At 45.6% G+C, this 21260-nt stretch overlaps 1 protein-coding gene and 1 pseudogene across 3 annotated transcripts in view; both read right to left on the bottom strand.

Moving 5' to 3' along the window:
* The window catches only part of Naa35 (N-alpha-acetyltransferase 35, NatC auxiliary subunit), a 46090-nt gene extending 27059 nt beyond the window's left edge, over positions 1 to 19031 (bottom strand). Inside the window, exons 1-11 of one of the 3 annotated variants that reach the window (XM_005078418.4) lie at positions 18935 to 19031; positions 18232 to 18358; positions 8374 to 8407; positions 5919 to 6033; positions 5106 to 5180; positions 3033 to 3200; positions 2429 to 2495; positions 2298 to 2341; positions 1656 to 1706; positions 1012 to 1095; positions 250 to 364 (exon numbers count right to left, since the gene is read on the bottom strand). In XM_005078418.4, coding sequence (XP_005078475.1) covers positions 250 to 364; positions 1012 to 1095; positions 1656 to 1706; positions 2298 to 2341; positions 2429 to 2495; positions 3033 to 3200; positions 5106 to 5180; positions 5919 to 6033; positions 8374 to 8407; positions 18232 to 18352 — 874 coding nt within the window. In that variant the 5' untranslated portion in view covers positions 18353 to 18358; positions 18935 to 19031. Of the gene's footprint in view, positions 1 to 249; positions 365 to 1011; positions 1096 to 1655; positions 1707 to 2297; positions 2342 to 2428; positions 2496 to 3032; positions 3201 to 5105; positions 5181 to 5918; positions 6034 to 7807; positions 7981 to 8373; positions 8408 to 18231; positions 18359 to 18438; positions 18531 to 18934 lie in introns of those variants that run through there. The other 2 variants (XM_040756113.1, XM_021232047.2) reach the window with 2 other exon arrangements.
* Positions 19032 to 19816: 785 nt separating this feature from the next.
* Positions 19817 to 21260, bottom strand: LOC101833002 (annotated as a pseudogene).

The raw sequence follows: 21260 nt of genomic DNA, 5'->3' as shown, positions 1-21260 counted from the left end.
AAGTTACTGCTGGCATCATAGTACAAACACAAGACAGGGTACATACAGAGTCCAACAGTAAGATACACGATAGGGCCAAGTTTTATCAGTTGTTTCCAACATAGACTAAATCTACAAAGAAGCCTAAAGCACTCTGAAGTATTCAGAAGAAACACCCCAAAGTCCAGGCAGACTGAGTTAAATCAAAGTCAGAGCTAACTGTAGTACATGTTTTGACAGAGAAATATAAGAGCAAACACTGAGAATTACCTCCTTTGGTAGTGCCATTCTGAGCCTGGATGCCATGGTGCAATGAAGTGTGGATGGCAGAAAGAAGGTCTGCTGCTTGGACCATTAGTTTCTGAGCCTCTGCAACAGCACTGGTCTAGCAAACAAACCACGGAAACACACACGTTAACTATAAGACACAGAGAAGAGGAGGTCCTACAACAGCACCGAGACCCAGTGCACACTGTGCTAACACACAGAGAAGAGGAGGTCCTACAACAGCACCGAGACCCAGTGCACACTGTGCTAACACACAGAGAAGAGGAGGTCCTACAACAGCACCGAGACCCAGCGCACACTGTGCTAACATGGGTCCTCACAAAGCAGTCACTTAATGCAGGATGCCCAATCCTGACAGGATACAAAGCATTTGTCTTCAAAGCTGAGCGCAGCTGTGTGCGACTGCAGACTGTTTCCCAATCTGTATCTTATTTGATGCATTAAAAAATAAAATGGTAAATATTTCTGGCTTATGGTATAAGCTGACTTTTTAAGATAAAAGATCAGAGATAAAGTCAAGTGTGAAAAGGGAAAAAATTCCAATACTACACAGCCATTCACAAATATGGGGTGGGAGGAATCCAGGAAAAAGAATTACCTATCTACAGACATGACAGTAAAGCAGTAATCACGTTTCCCAGAGGCACAGGTAGATATGCTGTGGTATAACTATACCAAACACAGACAACTGTGAGACCAGGAGGGCACTGTGCCACCCTGCGCCGACCACGGCAATCCTCTCACCTCCTTCTTAGTAAAGGCGATGAGCACTGTCAGCAGCACGCGGGTGAACTTCACTCTGCTGAACGCTGCCAAGCACTGCTGGTGCTGGAACCAGAAACACAGAAGTGTGGTGAGAAGCAGGGCCAAGCATGGCCGCAGAGAGACTACATTTTAACCCTTGCGACTCCTAAATCTTTAAAGTGCCAGTCACTCACTACAGCAAACAGGCTTCTACTTGGCTTTGTAAATGCCTACAAAAGAAGCCACCAAAAACTAGTTAACAACACCTACTCTTTTGAAACAGAAAAGAAACTATACTGCACTCCAGTTCAAAGTCAGGGCTAGGCTATTATCTCAAAAACATGTAGTTAGCAGTTAGGAAGGGGTTAAAAAGTTCAGCAACTTTTGATGGTATGGAAATTTTTGACTGTGCTAAGTTTTGAAACACATCTATAAGTGATCTTTTTTTTCTAATTCCTGCTTCCCAGGAATTCTGAAGAGTTTTGAAATCAGATAATCAAAAGAGCTGCATTACCACTCTACAGAAATGAAGCCCTTGCAGAAGTACCATGAAAGGGTTTCCATAAATCACAGTGCAGCTCAGAGAACCGCAGCACTCAAGATGGGCTTCTCTGATCTTATCTACAGAAAATAAGGGCAATTACTTCTAGTTCAACTTCTGGATCTCTCTCTTCTCCTTGTCGACTTCGAGTACTCTAAAATTAAAAAATAAAGTAAATTAAGACAAACACAAACCTAGAGAAGTAAAGAAAGAGGTTAATTTACTGGGCATACACAAAACTATCTGAAAGAAAAAAGGCTGTGTCCAGTGTTTATCTTTTTCCTATGAATGTTTTATGCATCTATTTCTTTATAAATTAGAAAGATCATGAAAATAAGCAGGTATTAAAACAACAAAAGCAAAACAAAGTAGCAGAAGGAAAGTATATGGCCCACAATACCACTGTCTTTAAAAGTCTCAGCACTCGGGAGGCAGAGGGATCTGATTTAGAAGCCAGCCTGGCCTACAGAATGAGTTCCAGGACAGCCAGGGCTACACCGAGAAAAAACGAACAAACAAACAAAACCCCCCAACATCATCCCTATCATTTTTTACAGAGGGCCTGGCTAAGCCTGATGGTGCATGCCTTAACTCTAGCATGAACGAGACGAAGGCGAGCAGAGTGAAGTGAGTTCAAGCCCAGCCTGGTCTACATAGTGACTTCCAGGCCAGCCAGAATTACACAGTCAAACCTTGTTTCAAAAAAAACCAATCAAGCCCTAAACCAAAGGGAAGGAAAACGGACCTTTACTCTCCTTTGCATGTCATCTTCCACATCTTTCAGCATTCCTAGAATGAGAACATTAAGTTTTAAAACAAGCAAAATACAAAACCTACAAAGTACTGTTGTGATTTTTCTCTGTGAATGGCTTATACCTGTAACTCGAAGATCTGTCACACTGTTGGCCATTTTAAATCCGTATGTCATTGACTGGAAATCTTCCTAAACAAAAAAGGAGGGATTATGCTCTTGGATAGCAGCAACCGTGTTTTTCTAACAAAGTGACTATTTACTTGGAAACAGCACGTCTCGATACTGCCATTATACAGCTAGCCTTCCTTGTAGGTACACAATCAGATACCTAGACATTAAATACTGCTTTCTGTCCTTGGCTTTAGCTGCTTGTCAGTGGTCTAGAGGTTAAGTACTCTCAAGTAGCATCACTCAAAGAAAAATGGCAATAGGACATTTGATAGCCTGTGGGTTAAACAAAACAAGTTGGGGGTGCCCGAGTCAGTAACAAACCTAAGCTATCAGCCAAGAGCACTTTTAATTAATAAGTCTGTGTGGTTTATTGGGGAGATGGAGGTCCCAGTGACAACCCACCCACACCTTCCCGTTATGAAGCCAGAAGGCGTTTTAATTACTATTCCTTAGCTATACATGTGGACATCGGCGTGCATCATACATATATATGCATCACAGAATCATTCATCTACAGCAAGGTAAGATGGCCAATGAGCTTCCGGGTTTCTTTACCTCTTCAAAAACAGCAGCTTTATTTACTTTTTCCCTTGCAATGTCACAGATCTTCAAGATTCCCAGAGCAAAAGCTTTCATGGCAGGATCTTCTATGAAGTCTGGGTTATGAATGTAAAGACAGGTGAATACTGTCTGTGCCAGGGAATGGCCTTCTAGCCATGTGATCTGTGACAGAGAGAGAAGGAATGGATTAATCACTTACAGCGGTATACAGGTTTGCAATGTCTAAACTGAGTCAGAGTCCTAGACCCCTATCAGTATAATTAATCGTGAGATTGAGAAGATAATTAAGGAGAATGCCACAGAAGACAGGACTTGCTTCCTGGCTACACTGTTTAAGAAACCTATATAGTCTGAGTCTCCAAAACACTTTGGAACAAGAAACTCCTCTGTGCATAAAGCTAAGTGCTCTAAGGACTCTATAGTTCAGATTTTCACAACACAGTGCTCCTTCTGCACTGAAGTGCTTAGCCATCTATGAGAAACAGCCTTAAACCTGATAATCCAGTCTACAACATCTTAGTGTCTAATCAAAGTGGAGAAACCATATAGCATTCAAAAGCAAAGAATTCCACAATGCAATCAGTAAAACCTTACATGTTAGGGAACTCAGTCTGACAACTGACCAGGTCCATCACTAACTCAACACCAGAACAGTCTCCTTTACATCATTACATAAACCACACTACAGTGCTCTTGCCTCCCATACAGGACTCTCTACTCCAACAAGAAGGACCTTCCCACAACAAAGATAAACATCAACCCTGTTTCTCCGTAAGCTAGAGGGTGGAAAGCCAAGTCAGTTCTAACTGCCATCTTGCCAAAATTATGCTCGACACTCTTCATGCATCTCACCCATGCTTCTCTAGTCTTTTTAGAAAAGAGGTGATTTTCCTCCTTCCACATGCAAGGGAGCAAAGTCAGCAAATTTAGATAAGTTTCCCCAGGTTTATACTGCTGCATTTTACTGTAACACCCAAGGACTATGCAGCCGCAGGAGAACATGTCACTAGAAGATACAGTGAGAGATGGACGGGAAATGACATAATTAAGGTGTGAACTGAGAATGATGGTTCTGCAGAAGATTTTCCGGATGATAAAGACTGTGTCTTTAAAGCCCCGACTCTGGGAAACAGTCTGCAGTCGCACACAGCTGTGCTCAGCTTTGAAGACACTGCTCCCTCTGCCTGCCTCTCCATCCTTCTACAGGGATAACATCCATTCTGGCTCTGCCTGCACAGTCCTCCCTCTGACAACAGTGCTATGAACATTCCGGTCAAAGGCCTGGGCTCTTCACAATCCCATGTAACAACATCCAAAACCACTGTCTAGTTATCAGGATTGTTTCTCTGCACATCTGTTCCCAGCAATCTTCCTTCCCTATGCCTTTAGGAAGAGTGTATTACTAAAAGCAATAAATCTTTCAAGACAGAGACAGAACTCTGCTTGTACCCCTTTCAGCACCGCAGCCTCAGGCATCACAGTAAGATGCTGGAGCCTCCAATAAGCAAGGCCTAGGTGGAAAGCAGCACACGTCAACAACCACTAGTGTGCATGTGCTTCTGACACACTCCATTACCAATACTGCCTAATGGACAAGTCAACAAATGCCACACACACACACACACACACACACACACACACGAGAAAACGTATCCTGCACAGGTAAGTCACTAGAATGCTTTTGTTGCAGAGGACAGCTAGTTCATGACAAGTCTGTCCTAGAGCAGCAAAGCGTATCTCCAAAGCTAGTCCACACTTTCAACCATGCTCATCTCATGGAACCTCAATTACAGATTTTCCTTGATAACTTGGAAACAAAGCAGCATCTGGATAATGGCTGCAGTCCTATCTTCACTGAAACAAAGCACCCACTTAACACAACACGTGACCACAGCCGTGCCGGCCGGAGGACGAAGCACTTCTTGTGGCTTAGCTTAGCCCGGGAGTCCTGTGTCTGCTTCTGAGGCCTGACTCTTCATAGTTTCATATTCAATATGGTGCACACACTTTGAATTCAAAGATTCAGGTAAGCCACAGTTTAGCAAACAGTCTTGTTTTAAATCTTACCAAACAGCAAAAACAGGTATCCATTATTCCTATCAATTCAGGCAAGGTGAGATCTTTAATTTTGACGGTGCCGTCCTATAAAGGAGGAAGCATACAAACAGAAAGTTTAAAAAAGTTATTATGTACACCTGTGTTTGCATTTTAAAATTAGGTATTTATTAAAACAAATAATTCAAAGAAAACACTAACATCTGATAAAACCAAAACGCCAACTTAATTTTTGTTCTTAGGAAGAAAATCCTGTTTCTTGTTCTGTCTGAGGAGTCATGTGGAGACCAGGGTGATCTGGGTCCTCCTGATTCCCCCTGCCTCCACCTCCCAAGTGCTGAGCCTACAGGGAAGAGCCATCATACCTGCTTTAAAGTACGCTAATTCTTGTGTCTGAGAGGCTTCAAGAACACAGTTCAACAGCCTGTATAATTTCACTGTTAAGCATGGGTTTTGATGTTTTTTCAAAACAGGGTTTCTCTGTCCAGAAAAACACTCTGTAGGCCAGTCTGGCCTTGAATTCACAGAGATCCACCTGCCTCTGCCTCCTGAGTGGTGGGATTAAAGGCGTGCGCCACCACTGCCTGGCCAAGCACATTTTAACATTAAAAAATCAGGGACAAGCTGGTGTTGGTGGCGCACACCTTTAATCCCAGCACTCGGGAGGCAGAGGCAGGAGGATATCTGTGATATCGAGACCAGCCTGGTCTACAAGAGCTAGTTCTAGGACAGCCTCTGAAGCCACAGAGAAACCCTGTCTCAAAAAAAAAAAAAACAAAAAGAAGAAGGAGAAAAGGTCAGGGACATAGAAAATACAGTAACTACCTTGACAGCTTGTTCAAAATTGAGAACCTTCCGATTCACTTGGTTTCCAATCATACCAGCATCCATCTTGGGATCCATCATTTCAATAGCAGACATGGCTTCAAAAAGACCAAATCTACAAATAAATGAACCCACAAGCCGTTTTTGAAACCAGATTTCTACAATGGCACATGATTTATCATGGTACTTTAACAACTACAGTATTCCACATATTTATTTGTATTATATGTATAATTTGCTAAAATTTCCATTTCAATTAGTCATCATTTAGCACATAATTCATGTGCTCACTATACGCACTACCCTTCACATTCTGAGGAGGAAAGAATGAGAACGCCCTATGCTCCTTTCAACAGGACTCGGATCAGCAGCTCTGGAAAAAAGAGACCAACCCCTGCCCAACAACTTCATACTCCTTAAGTCATTTTCTTTAACTTTCAGAATAAGCTGTCATGTGTGATTGTTTTCATTTTCCATGTATCTTTTTTTGAATGTGTGGGTGCTTGTGTACACATGTATGTGCATGCATGTGCATGCATGTGCATGCTGTGTGTGCACGTAAGCTGGAGGATGGGCTCAGGTGTCATCCTTTGACACGAATCTCTTACTGGCATGGAGCTCACTAATTAAGCTGGCTCTCTGGCTGCAATGCCCCAGTTACCCTCTTGTCTCTGCCTCCCCATTTCTGGATTTTACAGGATTCTAGAGATTAACTCAGGTCCACATATTTACAAGGCAAACACTTTATCAACTGAGACATCTCCCCAACTGTAGTTTCATTTTCTTCATATCTTAATGATACGATAATTGATTTACAAAGTCCAACATTTTGGCAATTATACAATGTAAAACAATCCAGAAGTTCTGACTATTCACCATGGAAAATAGTTACTATATACTGGAAACTGATAAGAAAGAATTGGGATATGCCTCAAGAGACCTAGCTAACAGCCTGACTAACCGTTGCCCCATCACTCTGCATTGCTAGTCTTCAACAGAATCAATACTAAATACACACACTAAAAGCCAACAGAAACATGTAGAAAAGAGCTTTAAGGGCGGGTGACGTAACTCAATGGTAAAAAGCCTGCCCAGTACATGAAATGACTGGGTTCAACACCCAGTTTTAAAGAAACAAAATAAACTCCATGGAGACAAACTTCCTGTTGTGACACTAATGTAATGTTCAGGTCAATACACTCTGGCCATATGCTTACAGTGCAGAAAACACAGAATAATGTAACTCTATGAACAGTCCATACCCAGGTTCTATGGGAATTAAGCAAAAAGAAGGAATTTCACACTACTGGAAACACCAGTCAACACTGTTGAGAAAAACCACTTATCACATGGGAAAATCCTAATATATTCATACAATTTGAAAAATCAGATTTACATTCTAAACCTGCAAAACAAGAAAACAAAACCCTTCTCTGATAATCTACAAGTTATAAGGGAAAAAGCAACTGCAGAAATATTCTAAATTCTTGTGGTGGCCTGAATGCAATTGGCCCCTATAATCTCATAGGGAGTGGCACCATTGGGAGGTGTGACTTTCCTGGAGTGGGGATGGCCTTATAGGAGGAAGTGTGTCATGGTAGGGGCAGGCTTTGAGGTTTCCTATACCCAGGATTCTGCCCGATGTCTCAGTCCACGTCCTGCTGTCTGCTTGCATGTGTGTTGCCATGTTCCCCTTCACAATAATGGACTGTATCTCTGAAACTCTAAGTAAACACCACCACAATGAAATGTTCTGCTTGTGAGAGGTACCGTGGTCATGGTGTCTTTTCACAGCAATAAAAACCCAAACTAAGACAGCTCTCCATTAGATTAGCTACTTATCTCACTTGGGAAGGTGTTGCAAATTCACTGTTCTCAAGCTGACTTACCAAATATGCAACTTGGATCCAGCCAGGTGTTTTGAAAGTTTTCTAGGTTAGCATGCAAAGAATAAGGTTTTAAGAGCAAATTTCAGCCTCTTCCTGCTCCTCCAGTCAACCAGGCAGTTCTAATTGTATCTACTTGCTAACTCAAGATTGTGTAGTCCTCACCCTGAAGTAGCCTGGCCGCAGTGTGTTTTCAGCACCATGGGGGAACAAACAGAAAAACATCAACAGCCAGTAGTACTTCCTTTTGTTTCTCTTGGGGGTCTTCAATTTTCTTCCACACCAGCATTCAGTCATCAATAGAGCTGCCACACTAGACACACAACTGACAGTTTTCTTCAAGAAATCCCATGCTCTCAGTGTGTCCACCTTCATGAAAAGGGACCCACATTGTTAAGTTTCACATCTTAACCAGGCCAGCCACTCAAGACAGCTCACTCAAGTTGAAATTGTATTCATAACTCATTTTCACAGCTTTGTGGCATAAACTGACTTGGACTTCAAGGAATATTCTACATGAGAAAACAAGATTAAAGTATTACACTATTTCAAAGCACACTGATACTCACAGCTTATCATGAAGCAGTTCTCCCAACTTCAGTTCTAAAAGAATAAAAGTGAAAAGTTACTTGAATAATACACAATGAGGTTTAAGTTTCAACACTAACACAAAATGCTTGATTTCTAAGGATTGATTATCACTCAATCACAGTGGTGCTTTCAAGATCTTTATAAAGTAGGTGAAGAAAAGAAAACAAAATTGAAAATTAACAAGCAAGTGACCATCTTAATATTCCAATAAGTATCACAAATTTAAAAATCATTTTTAAAGTTACTAATGTAGTTTACCATGTTATAAACTTTCTCACAGAAACAACTGCTACCTCTCTGGTTGTTTTTAAACAACACAGGGTCAACATTTAGTCTTTGTTGTTACAGGAACAATGGTAAAATCACACTTAAAGATTCAATTTTACTTAAATGTACAAAACACTTTGAGTGAACTGCGAATCCAAACAGAGTTCATGAGCTGGACACGAAGGTCAGTTGTAAAGCAATCACCAGGCATGCACCACATCTAGTTCCATCCAACAAAGGGAAGGAGAGAAAGCAGCAGAGACTGGGGTGGGTGGGGGCACACACAGAAGGATGATGAGGACCACAGGGACGACAACGACAAAGTCCTCAAAGTCGAGTTTTAAAATGAAGCAGAGATCATTCTAAACCTGACCTTCAAACACCATTCCAAACCAGCCAACCCCACATGGGACTCCAACAATGCTTCTAAAGCAGTCTCAATGATTTCAATGTTCAGATGTAAGACAGAACTCACTGGCAGAAAGTGTCAGAAAGTTTCAATGTCAACTTTGGTTTTCTACTCTGGCCAATCACAGGTGAAGAGTGAGGAATGCTGGGGGATGAGGTGGGAGGATGAAGGGAGGGGGAACAATCGGAAGATGCCAGAGGGAACACAGTAGAAACTACAAGAAGTGCTGCTCCTCACACACAGTCCAGTAACCAGAAGAGGCCACGGTGGACTCGGTGTGTGCGGTGTGTGTGTGTGTGTGTGTGTGTGTGTGTGTGTGTGTGTGTGTGTGTGTGTGGTGTGTGTGTGTATGTGTGGTGTGTGTGTGGTGTGTGTGTATGTATGTGTATGTGTGTGGTGTGTGTGTATGTGTGTATGGTGTGTGTGTATGTGTGGGTGGACTCGGTGTGAGTGTGGTGTGTTTGTGTGGTGTGTGTGTATGTGTGTGTATGGTGTGTGTATGTGTGTGTATGGTGTGTGTGTGTATGTGTGAATGTAGGTGTGTATGTATGTGTATGTGTGTGGTGTGTGTGTGTATATGTGTGGGTGGACTCGGTGTGAGGTATGTGTGTGTGGTGTGTTTGTGTGGTGTGTGTGTGGTGTGTGTGTGGTATGTGTGTATGTATGTGTGTGGTGTGTGTGTGTGTGTGTGGTGTGTGTGTGTATGTGTGTGGTGTGTGTGTGTGTATGTGTGGGTGGACTCGGTGTGAGTATGGTGTGTTTGTGTGGTGTGTGTGTGTATGTATGTGTGTGGGGGGGGGTTTAAGGGATCTACCAGGAAAGAGCCTACGAGCTCCCCTCTCCCACACTCCGAGACCTCAGAGGACAAGAAGGCTGCAGAGACAGAGACTCCCACTCCTGTGCCTTCACACGGCGCCTGGGCCTGCTGAGCTGGAGGATCCAAGGGCTTCACCTTTCAGACCAGCACATCTGTGCCAGCAAATTCACCCCACAAATACCCTCTGACTGATTACTTCCTACGATTTTATCTCTACTCCTGTCATGTGTGCTGAGGGCCAGTCCAGTCCCAGGACTTTTCCTGAAGCCCTGATATACAAGAAGGAACTTAGTTCCTTGGCTAAAACCAGGACCATGCTCAGCAAGGCCAGTAATAGCCTGGGGCCAGGGCCTTTGGGGAGCTATGGTTTTGGATCCTGGGAACTCAGTTTTCCCACTCCTTGAAGGGCTGTGGTCATCAGTCTCAAGGAACCTTAGATCTGAGGCACACCTGAGACATCCTGTGTCTCTGAGTAGCATTACTCAATTACCTTCCTGCTGACTCTGTCCATTTTGCTTCTGCAAACTGTGTATGAGAGATGCTGTACTTGTTAATGAACTTTCTTGGCAAGACCTTGCTTGTGAAAGACCTTCTGAGGCCAGCTTTCCTATCTTCTTTATTTTCTGATCCCCTGGTCCTTTCTCTCAGACCCTGTCATTACACAACAACCTTCTTTCTGGCCCAGATCACACGTGTCTCATGATGGTTTTGTTTGCTTGTATGTTACTCAGTAAGGTTTAGGACTGTTCTTATGCCTCACCACCCAGCTTACAGGAAAGGTCTTCCTTACCATTCTTACTACATGTCACCCTTATCCCTTCCTCTTTTTACTAGTTAATTATAACCTCCATAGGCATAACACAGCTCCTCTAAATTTTCTAATCCTCCAGGAATGGTACCCACTTAGGGTGAACTAGATGAAATCCCAGAGAATTTAAAAGATGATTTTAAGAATGTTCAAAAATAGGGCTGGCTCAGTAGTTAAGAGCACTGACTGCCCTTCCCGAAGTCCTGATTCAATTCCCAGCACCCACAAGGTGCCTCACAGCCATCTGCAATGAGATCTGGTGCCCTCTTCTGGCATAAAGGTGTACATGCAGATAGAGCCCTCATACATAAAATAAATCTTAAAAAAATAATGTACAAAAATACAAACAGCAGAAAGAAATAAGGAAGGTGATGGAGAATATGAAAGGGGATTCAACAAAGAGATACTGAAGAAAATCCAACATAAAATGGTGGAAATGAAAAACATAATAACCAAATAAAAAGATCTGAACAAAGTACAATGGATCAGAGAAGGGAATATCTGGGCTCAAACACCCAGCAGAGGAACTGGACACTTCACAGGACAAGAGGAGGTAACAATGGCTGGCACAATGGCTCAACAAGCAAGGCAGTCACTGCCTGATGACTCAAGTCCCCAGGACCCACACGGGTGGAGGACTGATTCCTGCGAGCTGTACACACACACACACACACACACACACACACACACACACACACACACACACACACCCCACCACCACCACCACCCTCATTCTCTCTCTGTCAGTTTAAAATAATAAGCACAAGTGGTTATTCTGAGATATCTGACATCATGAAAGACGAAATCTATGGTTATGAGCATAGGAGAAAAATCCCATTATAGAAACATTATTTTCAAAAGGATCCTAGTGGTTAAAAAAAAAAAAAGGCCAGTGAGATGGGTCAGCTAGCAAAGAGAGACCAGCGGGTAAGGTCAGAAGCAGTGTCTGCCACACTGTTCCTTCTCTGTGAAGACGCTCTCCGAGCTGGGGTTTCTATTGCTTTGGTGAAACACCATTACTAAAAGTAATTGTGGAGAAAGGGTTTATTTCACTTGAACTTCCATGTTAACAGTTTGTCATCAAAAGCAGTGAGGACAGAACTCACACAGGGCAGGAACCTAGAGGCAGGAGCTGATGCAGAAGCCATGGAGGATGCTGCTCACTGGCTTGCTCCCTAAGGCTTGCACAGCCTGCTTTCTTAAAGCACCCAGAACCACCAGCCCAGGGGTGACACCACCCACAATGAGTTGTCCTCCCACCCCCAAATCACTAATTAAGAAAATGCCCGCCGGGCGGTGGTGGCGCACGCCTTTAATCCCAGCACTCGGGAGGCAGAGGCAGGCAGATCTCTGTGAGTTCGAGGCCGGGCTGGACCGATAGCCTCCGAAACAATACAGAGAAACCCTGTCTCGTAAAAACAAAAAAACAAAAACAAAAACAAAAACAAAAAAAAAAAAGAAAATGCCCTACAGGTTTGCCTACAGCCTGGTCTTACGCAGATCTTTTCTAAATTGAGATTCCTCCCCTCAGATGAGTGTAGCTTCTGTCAAATTAATATTAAACTAGCTAGCAGGCCTCACAGCCAAAGCAGCTTGTGAAGGGAACCATTTAACTGGTAGTCCTGGGAACTTGACTCCAGAGAGAGCCCATTTCCATCATGGTGGGAAGCAGGGCAGGGCTAGTGAGGAAGGTGCTGAGGCAGCAGCTGAGAGCTCACACCGTGTGTGTTCACAAGCGGGAGGTACAGAGCTAGCAAGAGCGAGCTGCAAAGCCTTCAAGGCCACACCTAATCCTTCCTACCCCACCCACCAACTGGGAACCAAACATTTAAACACACCAGCCTACAGGTGCCACTCATTCACAGCATCAGGAACGGGAATTAGGCTTAAGAGATGCTAACTGTGGGGCACGTGCAAGTACTGCCAGCTGCTGTTAAAAAAAAAGCAGGCTGAGTCGCTTTTGGTGATACTATTTTATCACAGCAACATAAGCCCCAAGACAAATACTCGTTAAAAAAAAAAACAAAAATAAAAACCCTCCTTTCTTCTTTTTAAATCTGGATAACTGCTTGCCTGCAAGTACAACACATGTCTGCCTAGAGCTCATCAATGCAGGAAGAGAGCATCTTATTTTTGCAACTGGAGTTACAGATGTTGTGGGCCCCTATGGGTGCTGGGAACCAAACCCTGACCCTCTTGCAAGAGCAGTCAATGCTCTTCAACCACTGAGTCATCTCTATGCACCTGCCCCCAATCTTATCAGATCTCCACATTTTGCTTTCTGTGGCTATGATAAAACACTGACCAAAAGGACCTTGGGGAAGAAAAGGGCTTCCTTGGCTTACGGGCGGGCGACAGTCTGCTTGGGAGGGAAGGACAGCAGGAGCTCAGGGCAGCGCCCTGGAGGGACAGAAGCAGACAGTGGAGGGGGCTTGTCTCTCTGGCTGGTTTGTGCAGCCCAGGCCCACCCACCCGCCCGCCGGCCGTGAGGCAGGCCCTCCCACACCACGCCAAGCAGCTGGCAAGAAGCTGCCCTCAGATGCACCTGGAAGCCAATGCAACGGAATAACTTCTCAACTAACGTCCCTCTTCTCAGGTGAACCCACTTTGTGTCAAGCTGGCAAAACTTAGCACAAGACCAAGGAAGGAAGGATAAAATAAACGCACGGCTACCCCCACCCCCAATATACAAACACCACACACTTTGGCAGGAGCAGGAAGTCACTGAGAGAATCAGGAAGGAAATCACAAAAGAGCAAGCCCCCCAGAGTCTGGGCATGGCCATGCCAGCCTAGAAAGAAAGCTCAGCTCTACAAGCGCTCACGTTAAAACCAGCAGCTGGGGAGATGGCTCAGTGGGTAAGGCACTCACCCCAACACCAGTAAATGACAACGTGGGGCAGACACTAAATGAGAGAGAGCAAAAGAACAATGCAGAGAACTGGTCCTTTGAAATAAGTAACAAGACTGGCAAACCTCTAGCAAAACTAACGCAAAGAAAAGACCCCAACTCATAAAATCAGTGATGAGAAAAGAGCTGTTACACAGACTAATGAAATCCAGGTCCTTGGGGGATAAGACTTCGAAGACTAGCCGGGCGTTGGTGGCGCACGCCTTTAATCCCAGCACTTGGGAGGCAGAGGCAGGCGGATCTCTGTGAGTTCGAGGCCAGCCTGGTCTACAAGAGCTAGTTCCAGGACAGCCTCCAAAGCCACAGAGAAACCCTGTCTCGAAAAACCAAAAAAAAAAAAAAAAAAAAAAAAAAGACTTCGAAGACTTATATCCCACTGGGCATGGTGGTGTTCGACTTTAATCCCAGCACCGGGAGGAAGAAGCTGGCAGATCTCTGAGTTCCAGGCCAACCAGGGCTATACAGAGGAAACCCTGCTCAAAAAAAAAATCAAACCAAAGCAAAAACAACCTTACATCCTGCTAAGCAGGAAACATTCCCCTCAAACAAAAGGGACTAACAAACAAAAACAATGGATTAATTTCTAGATGCATACATCTTACTGCCCTCGTTTGCCTTCTGTTGCTGTGACAAGAACAAAGACCAGAGGCTCTCTGTGCGGAAAAGGAGAGGGTCTATGTGCTTTCACATCCCAGTGGCTGACTCTCACATCCCAGAGGAGCACCGCTCACTGGCTGGCTCCCCATGGCTTGCTCAGCCTGCTTCTTATACAGCTCATGCCCACCTGCCCGGGGCGGCACCCCCACACTGTGCTGGGCCATGCCACAACACTCATTAATCTGGAAAATGCCTTACAGACTTCTCCACAGGACAGGCAATTCCTCAACTGATATTTCCTCTTCCTGAGTAAATTTAGGTTTGGGTCAAGTTGACAAAAACTAACCAATACATCTACTAACATTAATTGTGAAAATAACATTTCTAAAAGTAATCTACAATGTAATCCTCATTAAATTTCCAATAACATTCATGACAGAACTAGAAAAAACAATCCTAAAATTCATACGGAAACACAGACCACAGATAGACAAAGCAATTCTCATCAAAAAGAACAATGCTGGAGACATCATAATGCCTGTCCTTAAACTCTACTACACAGCCACAGTGCAAAAGATAGCATAGTAACAGCAAAAAACTTGACATTTAGACCCACAGAACAGAACAGAGGACCCATAAGTAAACCCACACAGCTATGGCTACCTAATTTTTGAACTTAGGTATCAAAAATCATAACACTGGAAAAAGGCAGCTTATTCAATAATTGTACTGGCAGAACCGAGTATTGATTTGCAAAAGAATGAAATTAGATCCTTATCTCTCACCCAGTACAAAAATCAACTCAAAGTAGATTGAAGACCTTATTGCAAACCCACAACCCTAAAACAGATCGGGACAGACACCCCAGATGTAGGTGTCGGCAAGAACTCCCTGACTAGAGCGACAGCCACACAGGGAGGAGCACCAGGAGCCGCAAAGAAACCGTCTATAGAGGGAACACAGCCTACCTACCAACTGAGAGAAAACCCTTGCGAATTATTCTTCAGACAGGGTTAACATCTGGAATAAAGAACTCCAAAGCTAAACATCAAAAGAATAAGCTATCAAACAAGAAATGGGATAATGAACTGAACAGACCATTCTCAAAAGAAACACAAGTAGTCAGTAACTTACAAGAATGATAAGCACCCTTTATCCTTAAGGAAATGCAAATTAAAACTACTGTGCCACTACATTTCACCCTAGTCAGAATGACTATTGTCAAGAAAATAAACAATAACAAATGCTGGTGAGGACGTAAGGAAATCCAGAACCCTTAGTTTACTGTTCATGGAAGTGAACCCTGACACACCAACATGGAAACCAACGTGGAGGATTCCAATAAAGGAGGGAGGGAGGGAAGGAGGGAGGAGACAGACAGACAAACTACAGTTATCACACTACCCTTTGCTTGAAGCCTGGGCACAAACCCCAGGACTCTTCACCTCACCGCAGACACCTCCATTCACATATACTGCTGTTCCAGTCACAACCGCAAGGAAACGGTAGCAGCCTGTGTGTCCACTAACAGACGAACAAATAATGAAAATGGATACGCATACACTGGAATTTTGCTCAGCCATGAGGAAAAATGAAATTTATAGGAAAATGGGTAGTAGAAAACAAGTTATATAAGGTAACTCAGGTTCAAAAAGACAAACACCATGTGTACTGTCTGTTTCACATGTATGTGTCATGGAGGTCATGGAACCAGAAAAGGATCCACAGAGGGGCAGGAAGAGTCTTTAAAGAAAGGAGCTTTGGAGCACAACAAGACATAAGTGACAAGGCAGGATGGAGGGGAGCTAGGGAGGGATGTTAACTGAGTATGTGTGAAATGGGATAAGGAAACAGACTATTCTGCATGCTAGTGTTTAAATCAGTGGACTAAAAAGTTTACAACGACATCAAGGAGACTACATGCACAATCTCGGGCTCAAAACCCTTCCTACTGTCAATACAACAAGCTCAAACCAATCAAACAAAACCAATGGCATGCAAATTTTCATTAGAAACCGTTCTGTAGCCAAGCAGAATTACTCGGCATCACCAAAACAAAAATTCTTAATGAACTCGAATGGTTTACCTCAATCTAGGGCAATCTCCTCATCTTCTACAGAAATGTGGCCTTTCCTTTAAGAACAACTTTCTCACTTGGGTTCATGAAAGCACCCCTCTTACACAGATGACTTTAAAAAACAGAGCAAAAACCACACGATGAGACATGTGAACCATTTAATCACCCAAACTTTTGAGCGTAAAATCTACCACATAACATGTATGTCTCCCTCTGGAAGACATACAGCAGGAGACATATGGGGGTCTCCCTGCACTGAGACACTTTGACGTGCAGTTCCAACAGTAAGGGGGTAGCACGTGACCCATCACCTGGCTTACACTTAGCTGGTTTCCTTTGTATGTGACACTGCACCAAGGTGTCACCGCACTCCTTCAAAGCAATATTCAAGACCGCCGTAGTATTACCACAGACCCAGCCTTGGGAAACAGATGGATTGGGAATGAATTCCTAACATCTGAGTTTACCACTTCCATCCTTGCAGCTCAAGCTCTCCCTAATGCTTGCTCCAGCCTCTCCCATAAACAACAAACACACCCATGTTTCTAATCACTTACTTACAAACACTTACTGCTTGGAAAAGGTGACTATTGTAGAGGGAAGTCTCTACAAGCCTCAGAATGATCTTGAACTCCTGGGCTTCAACTTCTGAATAGCTGGGACTACCGGTGTGCGACACTGAACCCAGTTATTCCCGAACATTGGACCTACTGTGTGCCATAGATAGCTTTATAGTCTAGGATTACACACATGATCACCACCCTTATCAAACTTACATCACGATAGGTAAGGCTCACAATAAGGAACAAATATCTACAATTATGGCTTCTGACAGACTAAACCACTGAAGAAAGTAAAACACGGTGATTCTGTTGAGTTTATCTCAGCTGATCTGCTTACAGCTGTCTTTTGAGCTCTTCATTGGGAGGGCGACCTCACACAAAACTCACTCAACTGCCTGACAGTCAGATGCAAAGTAGCTTAAGGTAGAGTAAACAAAATTCAAAGGGCTCTGGCAAGGCAGTGTGGTGTTCAGTGAGATGGGGGTGACTGGAAAGGACAGAGCAGGGAGCAGGGCCTGGGGCTTAGGAGACCCTGCGGAAGGAGTCTGGACTTCTATTCTACTCCAGTAGGAAGCCATGAGAGGATCTTAAGAGAGCAGCGGGATGTCATCATTTTAAAACTTCAGACACGCAACAAGTCCTTTGCCCAATACAGCAAGTGCTTCCACAGCTGGACAGCACTGTCCCTCATGCTAGCATCTTGGTTTCCCTTCTTCTGGTGAGGGAGGGCCCCTCTCTCGCTCTGTAGCCCTGGCTGGTCTGGAACCATACTGACCAGGCTGGCCCTGATCTCAGAGGCCGGCCGGCTTCTGCCTCTGGCTGTCATGTATTATCTAACCTCTTAAGGTTACAGAAACTTAGGGGGAAAGACGGCTCAGCAGTTAAGAACATCTGGTGCAAAAATCAGCAGGACCAGAGAGTTTGCATTCCAGCGACAGCCAGGATCCCAGAAAAAGGCCCGTAACCACATCTCCAATGGACCCAATACCTTATCCCGGCATCCGTGTGCACGATGCATGCAAACACCTAAGTAAGAAATTTTAAAAAAAAGTCTAAACATCCGCATTTAATGTCTTACCAGATACACACTGGCTTTAGACCAAACTTAAAAGCAGAGAGCAGAGTAAAGCTTGGGTTCACAAAGCTGAATCTGTCATGATTGTAATCTCAGCATTCAGGAGGGGCAGGGATTCAAGGTCACCCTCCACAGGAGACTTCTCTGTCAGTCTGGGCTACAGGAGACTTTCTCAAAACAAAACAAAACGACCACAAACGTGATTTAAAAAAAATCACAGGCCTGATCTGCTTTGTTCTGAAAACAGGGCAAGCCGAGAAAACACAAAATACGACTTTACTTTCGAACCGGTAGCCCAAACATTCAAACTCACCTCGACAAGCATCTTCAAAATCCTGGGTTATGTCCACCCAGCTCGCGTTACTCTTTTCCATTTTCTCAGGGACACCGAGCTCCCATCCCGAGTCGTCGTCTACCGCGGTTTTCATAACCATTATGGCCTGCGGAGTGAACACTGGCGTGAGACGGAGCGGGAGGGACAGGGTTTTTTTCCGGCAGAACGGTGTTTCTCCGGGGCTACCTAAGCTCTCGGTGAAAAGGACTTCCTCAAGTCCGGACGGGCACGCCAAAGACGAGCTCCGTGCAATCAGACCCTCACGCTGAACGCGGCGGCTGCTGGAGCTGCTCGCGCACCGAGGTTCCCGCCCGCCCGCCCGCCAGGACTCTCGGTTGCTTCCCACGAGCTCGCCCCGGCAAACAGGCCCGGAGAGCCCGGCTCTCGACGCAGCAGCCGCCGCCGCCGAGCATCCCACGCCTGGAGGGCTCGCCCTGCAAGGCGCTCGCGGCGCAGGGTGGGAGGCGGAGAGAGGACGGGGGGGCACCGGCACCGGGCGGCCCTCGTCGTCCGGGCGACACCGGCACGGCCGGGCCTCGCGGCGCGCGCTACTCCCCCCTCCCGCTCCCCGGCGTAACGCCACACGCGAGTTGCGAGGTCGGGCCGGCCACACACACACACACACACACACACACGGCCTCTCCGGGTTCTTTCCCTCACGACCACCCGCGCCACCACGCACCGTCCGCGCCGCGGAGAGAACGACGACGCCGCCGCCGCCAACACAGCCGCAGCCACAGCCACAGCCGCCGCCCCCTCCCTTCTCAGCCCCGCCCCGCCCCGCCGGCAGCGTGCGCGCATGCGTACAACCCCGCCCCCTCCGTCTTGGGCCTCCGCGCTCCGGCCACGCCCCCGCTGTCCCCTCCACCACCAGACCGGGATAGACAGGCGTCCTCTCTTCTCGCGGGATCATAGCCCACCGCGGGACCGGAAGCCGCTCTCCTTTTCCCTCCCCTCCGGGTAAGAGTCCTGGCCCCGGGGAAGGGACCCGGAGAGGGGCGGAGCCAGAGGGCTTGGCGGCCCGCCTCACCCAGCGCAGCTTCCCGGAAGACTCTTGAAAGGTGACTCCAGGGTGAAAGGGAGGGGCGGAGCTTCCGGTGGGAGGCGAGCGGCCTCGCTGCTCTTTGGTGGTACTGTGCAACCCTGACTGGGTGTCCGTCTTCTGGTAGTGCGGGAGGGCTTCGTAAGGGACAGGGAAACAGAACATCTACGTCGAGCCAGCAGCGTCCTCCCAAGCTCAGATGGTTTTAAGTCTTTCTTTCCTTTTCTTTCTTTTTGAATCGATAATACTCAGAGGTTGTCACTGTTTTAATGGGGTTCCAAAGCAACTGCAAAAATCACAATGACTTGCATATTTTAAATCTGGTGCAAGGCGTAAGCTACCAACAGAAACGAAGCTTTCTGTCCTCTAAATAGAGTCCCTGCAAATACCTGTGAGCGCGACCAGGGGTACTCGGGTGCTTCCATACTTGAAACGACAGTTTATAGAGATGGAAAATTAAAAGCCTTTATTATTATTATTATTATTGTTAGATGAGAGTGTGCAGGTGAGCCCTTGCTAAAGCTATGCAGTAAGAAAATGGAGCCCTTTATTCCCAGGAGCCGTCCTTTTGTCACTCGACCCGTTATCCCCTGGGTGTTCGCCATCGCCATGACTTCTGGGGTCTTGTCTTCTGGTGCGCTCTTCAGTAGGGCTCCCCTGGGGCCGGGCCAGTCCCTCACCTCCCTTGGCCTGTGACTACCAGGACTCCTGCCTCGGCTTCTCCCGCTGCTCCCAGCCCTGCTATGACTTCGGATGCCCCCGTTTCTGCCAGACCCTTTCCTCTCCGGACTATGACGATGGCTTCTGGACTTTTCTGTCAGAACCAGAAGGGACCCGGTTGCTGTTCTCCCCAGAACTCTCTCTCGTTTTGGAAGCCTTGATGTTTCCTTGTCTTTTCCCCTGTCGCTGTGAGTGCTAGAAAGTTCTTCGTGAAGTTTGTTCTGAGACTTACCCTCTTCAGAGTCATCCGTTTTACTTCCTGAACATTTGGTTTTCTTCCTTTTCTTTCTCTTTTCTGTGTCGTCACTCTCACTGCTGCTTTCTGAAGTGTCGGAGGAAGAGGAGGAAGGGGAGGAAAGGGATCTGTTTTTATATATATATATTTACTTCTGCTCTTCTGTAACTTTCCCTTTTTCTTATCACTTTTCTTTTTCTTCTTTTCAAGTCTATGCAATTTCCCGAGGAGCTTCTGCTCCTGTCTGCTTGCTAGGGGCTTCAAGAGTTCACCTCCAGGGTCTTCTTCGACATCACGTGCAACACAGTCCTGTGGTGGATCATTTGTGGTCAAGTTTCTCCCTCCCCAGTACATTTCGTTTCAGGGCAAGCCCACTGTTTTCTCATCTCTGCTGTTAGCTCTGAGGGGTGCACACCGACGGCCCTGAGCCATCAGCAGGAACTGAGCTTGCGCTGATTCCAGAAAGACCAAACCAGGCACATTCTCCATCTGTGCTCACAAACCCCACTTGTGAAATTTCGTACACCTTACATTTCGAACCTGAATACCGAAGGGCTGGTCTCGGATGTTTGTGTCATCTTTGGCATCTTTCTCTCTCGGAGCACCTTCCCGCCATTCCAACTTGCATTCCAGGTCTCTCCTTCTGTTTCTTCTTTCTCTTTTCCTTTTCTGACTCCTGGTGGGTGCCTCATACATGAAATTCAGGCCGTTCTTTACACGCTCATCTCCCTTGAGCAATCTGTTATCGCACGACTCTTGTTCTTTCAGGTACTGTTGCTATAGTTCTTCTCCTTTATTTTTATCACATGATATTTTCTGTTCTGCCACCCATTACCTCCTTGACGTTGTTGGATTTGGATGCAGGATGGGAGTCCTTTTTGCACGTGAAATTAGCGAGCGACTTCCCCATCTTGGAGTCCCAGAGGGAGAAGCCAAGTGTTTCTTCTTAAGTCAGACCTCAGTCAAGTAGATTTCACGTTGGCGTTGGTGGAGCTGGGAAAAGAACCAAGG

This window comes from Mesocricetus auratus, unplaced genomic scaffold (genome assembly GCF_017639785.1).
Source record: "Mesocricetus auratus isolate SY011 unplaced genomic scaffold, BCM_Maur_2.0 Super-Scaffold_100013, whole genome shotgun sequence".
NCBI lineage: Eukaryota > Metazoa > Chordata > Mammalia > Rodentia > Cricetidae > Mesocricetus > Mesocricetus auratus.
This window is presented reverse-complemented; position numbering and strand designations above follow the sequence as displayed.